The following is an 8,547-nucleotide window of genomic DNA, read 5'->3' as shown; positions in this document are numbered from 1 at the left end:
GGCGCCGCAGTGGGGCTCCTCCGGCAGCGCGGCCACCTCCGCGGCCGCCGCAGCGCGGCGCTCCTCCTGCGCGGGCGTGCGCGGGGCCGCGCGCAATGCTCCCCCTGTCGCACGGGGCCATGGTGCGCCCCAGGCAGCGCGCAAGCCACAGGTCCCTCCGCACTCCCCTGCCCGAACCCGCTGCATGGGGCCCCCGGCCTGGTAGTCCCCCACACATCTCATTTGAAGCAGCGCGCGCACCTGGCCGCCCTCCTCGCCTTCGGCGAACTCCTGCCCGTCGGCTTCTGTCGGCGCCATGAAGCGGCGCGCCTTTGAGGGCGAGAGGGACAGCCGCGCCGCGGCGCGGCCGGCGCCGCGCTCGACGTCCAGCGCCAGCGGGAGGTTGGCCGCCTCCAGGGCTGAGCGGTAGCGCTCCTGCCCGAGCGGTGGGATGGGGGGCGCCGCGGGCCCACGTTCCGCTCGCAAAGGGCCGCGGCCGCGCGCACGAGCGCGAGAGGCCGGCAGGCTCGCGGTGATGTGGGCGGGGGAAGGGGCGAGCCTGCTTCTTGGCACGGCCCGCGCGGCATCGCGCTAGACGTTGACGTGAGACCTGTGGCCTCGCGCCTGGGGCGCCACCTCACACCCCCAGCCTTTCAAACCCCCCTCCCTTCCCACAATTATCAGGTGCTGCCGCCCCTGCCCGTCCCCCCGCCCTTGCAGGCGTGTGACCCCGCACCTTGATGCTGTGTGCGACGGCAACGTCTTTCTCCGCCAGCGTCAGCTTGTCCTTGAGGCGTGTCACCTCGCCCTGCAGGTACTTGACCTCCTCGACTGCAGGAAATTCGACCAGGCAAGCGGGGAGTTGACCGGGTTTGACTGGGTTGGCCAGGTCTGACCAAGGCAGGGGTTTGAGTAGGTGGCACTTCAACTGTTGCAGTGCCTTGTGGCCCCGACCTTGAACCCTTCTTTAACAGGCATCCATCCCCCACCCGTCCACTTTGCTGTCAGTCAAAACGAGCGGTGATGATTCCATGTAGTCATATTGGTTGTTTGCTTGTCCAGACTGCAGGTGAACCTGACCCGCGATATGTAAACATGTGCAAAGCAGGCTTGCTGGCAAACGAGCACCCACCGTGAGTCGCCATGGGGATGGTGCCCTCAACCTTGAGCCCAGACTTCTGCTCCGTTGCCGCCACCCGCGCAGCCACTGCGGTTGCACGCACCAGCTCGTCGCGCGTCACGCTGAGCTCAGTGGTCAGCTCTGAGCAGCGCGACTCAGACGCCTGTGTGTGTGTGTGCGCGCGCGCGTGCGTGTGTGTGTGTGTGTGTGTGTGTGCGCGCGCGTGTGCGCGAGGGTGTGTTGATGTGTTTGGGGTAAATGACAACACATGTTTCCAGTGGATGCACATGCTTGTGGGGTTCAGGCGCGTACGGCTGGCTGTGTGCTTCGGGTTTTGATAATGGCATGTCTTCCCAGACGCTCGTCCCTTCAGCGGCCCTGCCCGGCCCCCCTTCATCCACCAAACGCACGCCCACAGCCATGAGTAAGCCTGTGTGCACGTGCAAATGCTCTCGTGCGCGGTGCGTCTCCGCTTTTTATCTGATGTGCCTGACCGCCATACAGTATGCTGCAGTGCCCCTGCGTGCCCCCACCCCCACCTTGATCTGCGCCTGCGCCATCCCCAGCTCCTCGCGCGTCGCGTCCAGCTCCACGCGGCGCTCCTCCAGCGCAGTGCTCAGGACTGCGGGGTTGGGGGGGTGGTATCAGGTGGAGAGCGTTGCAGGAGTGGCAGGAGCGGCGCGAGCGCGGGGGCGCCCTGGGGGACGCGAACGGGCGGCGCGTCGTGCAGCACAGCGCGGAGCAGCACGCTGCGTCCTGAGAGTACGGTCAAGCGCGGCGCCTGAAGCGGATATCGATGCAACCCGATTGTTGCAGCCGCGTGCGGCGCCAGTGGCGGCGCTCACTGCAGACGTCCTGGTCCTTGCGGCGGTACTCCTGCGCACGTTCAGGTGAGCGCAGCGACAGCATGCTGAGGAGACATGCCTTTACGCGTGATGGGATGCATGCAGACATTTGTTGTTGTTTAAGCCACAAAAACAACAAAAACAACAACCACAACAACAGCAGCAGCAGCAGCAGCAGCTAAACAACACCAAGTGTCCTAATCAGCGGCCGGCAGCGTCCACGCTCTCCGACTGCGGCCCCCTCCGCCCCCCTTGCCCCCCTCTCACGTTCTGCAGCGTCCTCATCTCCGCCACTGCGTGCTCCGCCGCCTTCCTCAGCGCCAGCACCTCGTTCTCCAGCGCCTTGTTGCGCCCCTCAACCTGTGGTCTCGCCACCGTGTGTTTGCACAAAGGTCATGCATGCGCGACATGCTCGGGCGCGTGATTGCGGGCCGTGCGCGCGTATTGCATGCACGCATCTGGGCTCAGCAGCAGGCGAGACTAGATGCTCCCGCAAAGCTCCTGCAAACAGCTGACAACGGTCCTGGGACAGACTGCTGTGGTGCGCAAGCGCAGGTGCGTGCAGGAATAGTGCTGGTGCAGACCACCAGCCCCTATGCTTTTCACCCTGTCCCCCTTTACTTGTGCGGCCCATGCCAGCTTGGCCTGCGCAGCGGTGAGCTCCTTGTCCTTGGCGCGCAGCTGGTTGGTCACCGCCTGGGACAGGGCAGTCGGGCATGGTTGTGGATGTGAGCTTTGTCATCATCATACAGGGTCGTTGACTGATTGGCTTATGGGCTCATGGGGCTGTGTACATCTGGTGGGTGCCTGGACTGCCTCTGGCCCTCCTCTGGAGCGATGCTCGACCCCACACGTCTGCTATCGCACGTACGCGATCTCCAGTTTTCATTATTCCTGCGTGGCCCATGAGCTGACGTCACAGCGCGTCACCCACCTTGGTCTCGTCTGCCAGCTTTGCGTTGTCCTTCTTCACCATGCGCACCTCAGACTCCAGACGTGCCACCTGGGGGCGAGAGAGCCGCACGATTGTCCGCCAAAACCAACGCTCACCGCAGGCGCAAACCATCGCAGGCTGCAGGGGCAGCAATGAATGCTCCGGTGCGCACAGGCATGCCCACTCGACCCCTCCGAAATCATTGCAGCAAGCGCAACGGCTGGCGCACCTGCTCGCTGAACCCTGGGCCCTTGGAGCTCAGCTGCGAAACCTGTGAGCCCCCGCAGCGGTACATGCATGTGTAAGCGTTTCTTTAGCAATACAGGCGGCGGCTTGCAACACTCGGGCATCTCTCTAAGTTGCAAGGACCCTCATGCTGGTACTTGCCCAGTGCTGCAGCAGGCTTCCAGCCACCCGGCACAACGCACTGCTGAGCAGCCGCAGGAAACTCAAATGCCAGCACCTGCCCTGACAGCCCACCTTCTCCTTGAGCTTCTCAACGTGGCGCTGCAGGTCTGTATGGGCGGACTCGGCCTTGCGCTGTGGTGTAGGATAGGCGCATGAGGGATGGCAGGCTAATGGGCGGGGTGCAAGGTATCGCGTGAGAGGAGGGCCTGATACGGACTGGGGCCGCAGTGGGCTGGCGGCATGCGGCAGTCCCCTGCTGCAGCCGCACCTTGTCAGCCTTGAGGTTTGTCAGCTCCTTGTTGGCGGTGGCCGCATCCCTGCGCAGTTGTGTAACTCATACGATCACGGGGTTGTTCCCGGCAGCCTTTGCTGGACAGAGAGATGCGTCAGCGGCGCGGCCTGTGGCACGCCTGCCGCCTGTGACTGGGCCGCACAGCGGCCGCCGCCACGGCTTCATGGGCCGCAGGGCCGACCCCTGTCGTTTGTTCCCATCACCCACCACCCACCCCTCGGCCTTCAGGACGCGGTCTTTGAGGCGGCCGATCTCTGCGGTGTGCTGCTGCATCAGCCTGCAGGGAGTGGGCACACCACGAGGAGGTCTCAGTCCAGCAACTGCCACGACCCAAACAAATCGACACACATCCGCCATGCGCAAAACACAAGTGACAGGTGTGCGAAAGTTCGTGGCGCAATCAGGTTCCTTCCAACGGTGCAACTTTGCCAGGCGTGTGGCAGAGGCATCGCCCTCTGTGGCCCGCCGCTGTCCGCCCACGCACCTTTCCTTGGCAGCCACCTGGGACTTCAGCGCCGTGGCCTCCTTTGCCGCTGTGTCCAGCTGGCGGTCCTTGGCTCTCAGGTCATTCTGCAGCCTGCGGAGGCGCGAACGGAGCAGCTCGGACAACCGCGGCGCAAAACGCAACGGGTGCCCTCCCTAGTCCAGCGCAGGCGTCAGCGCAGTCACGTGAATGTCTTCAAACCAGAAACAGCATAGGCTTGCACATTCGTGGCCATGCTGCCACAACACGCACTTTGTGATTTCAAAGACTGTTGTCGGCGCACGGGGCGGCGCCGCTGCAGACGCCATGCTACTGCAACTCCTGAATTGCCTCAACTAAGATGCGACAGGGCTACTTGTATGGATGTATGAAATCCTATGCCCGGCTGTGCCTGCCGAGTGATGGTCCACAGCGATGCAGGCTCGTTGGTGATGGAGATCATATACCGTGACTGGAAGGGTCTCGAAATAATATGTTGCATGATACGTTGGCCGCACGAAGGGCTTTGGCAACACGGGGAGCACTAGAAGTGGTGGGTGGGGTAGCTGTCCCGCAGCTGAGTTTGCACGTTGGCTCAGTGGCTGGGTCCAGTCACGCAAAGTCCCACACGAAGATCGCCACCAGATATATCAAGCTGATTCTGTGATCTTCAAAATCACATCTCCGCCTCACTACAGATCTTGTAGTGGTCGGATCTGTCGGCCGTGGCTTTTGCGACAGCTTTTGCCCCAAAGACTCGACCAGAGCACACTTGAAGTTGATATCACAACAATGTATATGCAGCAGCACAGCTATTCCGGCCGAGCATGGCGCACTGACAGCACGAGGTGCGCGCTGTCAGCAAGAGCAGAGCATACGCTGTCACGCTGCATCAACCTAGCCGCGGCGAGCGAACGGCACTAAGCCCCTCACCACAACGCCGCAGGACGGTTGGCGTGCAGCGCCCCTCTTCTGCTGCCTGCCTCACGCCAAGCCGCGCGCGGCCAACGCAGCTCGCAGCGGCAGCCCGTGAGGAGGCATCCGCTGCCCCTGCCGACCACCACGCTGCGGCCGCCGCGGCCACAGCGGCGACCCGCCGCCAGTCGCTCGCGGCGGCCGCAGCGGCTGCAGCGGCCCTGGCTTGGCCGGCTGCTGGCGTGTATGCCGCGGAGGAGCAGGGCAGCAGCAGCAGCAGCGGGGAGCCAGACCTGACGATCACTGACAGGGTGCGGCCCCTCCGCCGCTCTGCAGCATGGCCGCTGCAGATACCGCATCGCTCGCGCCTTGAAAAGCAACTCTGAGACACAGCTCTCCCCCCTCCACTGCGCGCGTCCACGCAGGTGTACCTCGATTTTGCGGTGGCAGACTCCGCCTTCAAGGCGCCCGGGGACCGCACCCTGGGGGACCGCACCATCATTCCCGCGCCCACCACGCAGCTGGGGCGCCTGGAGATTGGTACGGCCCCCGGCTGCGCAGCCCTACTGGGGCGGGCTGCCGTGCTTTTGCACGACGAGGACGACTGGTGCCGTTAGGGACGACGCAAGAAATTGGCACCTGAGGTGGCAGCAGCAGCAGCTGGAGAAGGCCTGCATTTGCGCGTTGGGCTGGTTGACGCCCTCACCGCCCCCTGGCTCCTGACGACCCCCCCACTCCAGGCCTCTATGGTAACATTGCGCCCGCCACGGTGCGCAACCTGCTGCAGACCGTGCGCAGCGGCGCGCTCAACGGCACAGTCATCAGCAGGATCAGGTGCGGCGTTGTTTGGCGCGCTGCTGCATGCGGCTTGCGAGAGGCGCCTGCCCCACACCCGGTTTTGGGGCCTGCCTGCTTGCCAATGGCGGCAGCACGGGGTGCGGCATTGTGTTTGACACCTGAAGCACCCAACGCTGCCACGTGGCTCCAGGGCCTTTGCATCTTCACACGGCCTTCCTGTGCATTAGCTAGGACCCCAGCTGTGTTGCGTGACGAGGAAACGAGCATGAGCCACGTTCTCACCCCCAAAACCCCCCCCCCTCCAGCCCTGGAGAGTACATCCAGGCGGGGCGGCAGGGCAGCCGGCGGCTGGGAGAGGTCGAGGGAGTGCCCAACCTGCAGGTGCGGTCGCGTTGACGCACCCAGAGCCCAGCTGCCGCTCTGAAAGTCAAGCATCAACCCAGGCGCTTGCTCGGCACGCTCCTGCTCCCACGCCATGTCGTGCCCCTGGACCCTGTCCCCAACCTGACGAATCCCCGGCTCTTCCTCCTCGATCCAACGGCCCCCTCGCTGCCCACATCGACCCGCCTGGCCGCCCAACTTCCCATCCCTCCCCCCTCCTCGCGAGCAGCCCAACAGCGACATCTCGTCGCCGGCTGGCTTCAAGCTGACGCACAGCCGCCCTGGCACCGTTAGCCTCAGCATATCCTCGGACAATGACGAGGACCCCGCGACAAAGGACAGGCCCAACTACAGGTGCTCCCTGGGGCTTGTGGCGGTGGCCGCGTCTGGGTGTGTATGACTGGTTGACCTGATCAGCTGATACGCGTCGCCCTGGGCCTGGCAGGAGCCAGTGTGCACCCTGCTTCTCCCGCCTGAGGAGGGATCGAATTGGGGGAGCGGCCAGCCGACCAGCACTGCTGACAATCTGTGCACCCGCCACCCCGGCCCCCGACCACCGCCTGAGCCAGGCCCCTGGAGTTCCTCGTCACCACGGGCCCCGGCCCCGTGCCGCGCCTGGACGGGCTCAACCTCGTGTTTGGCCGCGTTACCTCGGGGCTCACAACGGTGAGGGGGGCGCCCACTGGGTCATGCGGCAGGGCGGCTTCTATAACCTGTGGAGTGCCCTGACATTGGCCCCTGTCGGCGACCGCCCTCGCCGCCTGCCGAATACCACGGGGATGCGCACGGCCGCTGAGGATCGTTGTGGGGAGTCCCCAGGGTCGCAAAACTGTGGGATTGCGCCTGACTCCACTCAAACATTTCTTGGGACGGGGGGAAAGGGGCGGGGGACGCCGCCGAACCGGGGACGGAGGCGGCCATGCAAAGCTGCGTCGTGTGGGATGAGCCACGGGTCTGCTCTCGCACGTGCCTCGGCGCGCTTGGTGTGCAGGTGGCCGCGGTGGCTGCAGTGCCTTCGTTCCAGCCGGACCCCCGGTCCCAGCAGCTCAACGCCTTCGCCAAATTCATTGGCGACGACAGAGCTGACAAGGTCGGAGTTTGGATTGGGGCCTGATGTTTTGAGGGATGGAAATGCGGCGTGGGGGCCGCTGCTGTTGACAGTAGCCGGCGCTGCCACGCACGTGTGCGAGTGCCTGGGCCGCCTGCACACACAGCATCCTCTGCCTGAGGATAGTTTTGCAGGCCACGCAGGAGCACGCCAGGCCGTCTAGCTTGTCACCTGCGCACACATGTGCGCGCCTGCACGCACGTACGTGTGCACGGCAAGTGCACACACGCACACCCAACGCGTACACGACTGGCGCACGCAGGTCCGGCGGCGCTATGGGCGGCCCCTCAAGGCGATCGTAATCACGTCTGCTGGCGTGGTGGGGGAGGCACCCGTGGTGGCCTCTGTCCCTACGTCTGCAGCTCGGGAGCAGCTGCTAGCTGAGGCGTCGGCAGCTTTTTGACTGTTTGGGAGACATCTGATTGCCGCATGTGAATTCCATCGCTTTCTGTTTTCGGAACCAATCACCAGTGTTTGTGCCTGTACTTCAAGCAACAACTGAGTTTTGTTTTCGGAAGTGCTGCACTTTGATGGGATGCAGGCAGGCGCGTGTTCGCAATGCAGCGCTGCGCATTTTTACTGCTGCCTCTACGAGAGCTTGCCGTAATCAACCCTCGATGCTGGTGTCACAAGCATGATAGTGCCAGCACCGTCTCAATTCACAGCGCTGTGCAGGGGCGTTCTTAGGTCACCCTGCAGCCAACCCACACATCCCCAGCAGCTGACCACTGCAGCCTCGCGCAGCGCCGATGCTGGTGTCATTGGACAGCGCGGGCCGCATCGTGACCGCACCAGCCCCAAGCGACAGCCTTCGGGCAGACTGCAACGCCGCGCGGTGCGGCCGCCGCCGTCCTTCTGGCCTGCAGCCACGGTGCCTGCTGTGCAGCTGGCAGATGAGCAGCGAGTTTCTTGCCCGTCAACCCCTGTGGCAGGTGTTGCCGTACTTTCAGGGCCCGGCTTTCACGGCCCAGATTCCAGCCCGCGATGCCGCCTTGACCGCAGTGCCGCGTTACAAGGGTCCCCGCAGCGCCGGCCCCGGCGGCGGCACAATGTCGTCGCAGCACGGCATCGACGCGGCGGCCGCCAGCACCTCCGCCACGTCCACCGCCGGGTACCGCTGCAGCAGCTTCACGTTGGCCGCAAAGTCGCCCGCCAGGATCTGGGATCTGACGTGGATGAGCAGCGCGAGGCAGACGCGCAGCAGGCAGTCCATGCGGCCGCGGGGGTCTGACAGGAGCGTGTCCCAGATGCGGACGGCGTCTGGGAACGGGAACTCCTGGGTGAGCAGCAGCGTGATCCAGCGG

At 64.5% G+C, this 8,547-nt stretch overlaps 3 protein-coding genes across 3 annotated transcripts in view; 1 reads left to right on the top strand and 2 right to left on the bottom strand.

The window, feature by feature from the left end:
- MNEG_9909 (hypothetical protein) overlaps positions 1–4,370 on the bottom strand; it is a gene marked incomplete at both ends in the record, with an annotated part of 5,220 nt that extends 850 nt beyond the window's left edge. The window contains 14 exons of the mRNA XM_014041620.1: positions 241–414; positions 716–810; positions 1,112–1,262; positions 1,639–1,721; positions 1,945–1,975; positions 2,212–2,304; positions 2,551–2,640; positions 2,879–2,947; positions 3,108–3,149; positions 3,359–3,418; positions 3,555–3,603; positions 3,793–3,855; positions 4,063–4,155; positions 4,315–4,370. Coding sequence (XP_013897074.1) covers positions 241–414; positions 716–810; positions 1,112–1,262; positions 1,639–1,721; positions 1,945–1,975; positions 2,212–2,304; positions 2,551–2,640; positions 2,879–2,947; positions 3,108–3,149; positions 3,359–3,418; positions 3,555–3,603; positions 3,793–3,855; positions 4,063–4,155; positions 4,315–4,370 — 1,149 coding nt within the window. The remainder of the gene's footprint in view (positions 1–240; positions 415–715; positions 811–1,111; positions 1,263–1,638; positions 1,722–1,944; positions 1,976–2,211; positions 2,305–2,550; positions 2,641–2,878; positions 2,948–3,107; positions 3,150–3,358; positions 3,419–3,554; positions 3,604–3,792; positions 3,856–4,062; positions 4,156–4,314) is intronic.
- A 463-nt stretch (positions 4,371–4,833) lies between these two features.
- On the top strand, positions 4,834–7,249 carry MNEG_9908 (hypothetical protein; the record flags this gene model as incomplete). The annotated part of the gene is made up of 8 exons (XM_014041619.1): positions 4,834–4,889; positions 4,988–5,267; positions 5,382–5,496; positions 5,697–5,790; positions 6,060–6,135; positions 6,365–6,525; positions 6,705–6,801; positions 7,127–7,249. The coding sequence occupies 8 exons, from the start codon at positions 4,834–4,836 to the stop codon at positions 7,247–7,249; spliced, it is 1,002 nt and encodes a 333-aa protein (XP_013897073.1).
- Positions 7,250–8,252: 1,003 nt separating this feature from the next.
- Positions 8,253–8,456, bottom strand: MNEG_9907 (hypothetical protein; the record flags this gene model as incomplete). The annotated part of the gene is made up of 1 exon (XM_014041618.1): positions 8,253–8,456. The coding sequence occupies one exon, from the start codon at positions 8,454–8,456 to the stop codon at positions 8,253–8,255; it is 204 nt and encodes a 67-aa protein (XP_013897072.1).
- Positions 8,457–8,547: the final 91 nt, after the last annotated feature.

This window comes from Monoraphidium neglectum, assembly GCF_000611645.1.
Source record: "Monoraphidium neglectum strain SAG 48.87 unplaced genomic scaffold scaffold02109, whole genome shotgun sequence".
Lineage (NCBI taxonomy): Eukaryota > Viridiplantae > Chlorophyta > Chlorophyceae > Sphaeropleales > Selenastraceae > Monoraphidium > Monoraphidium neglectum.
The sequence above is the reverse complement of the archived record's forward strand: the minus strand, read 5'-3'. Positions and strand labels throughout refer to the sequence as shown.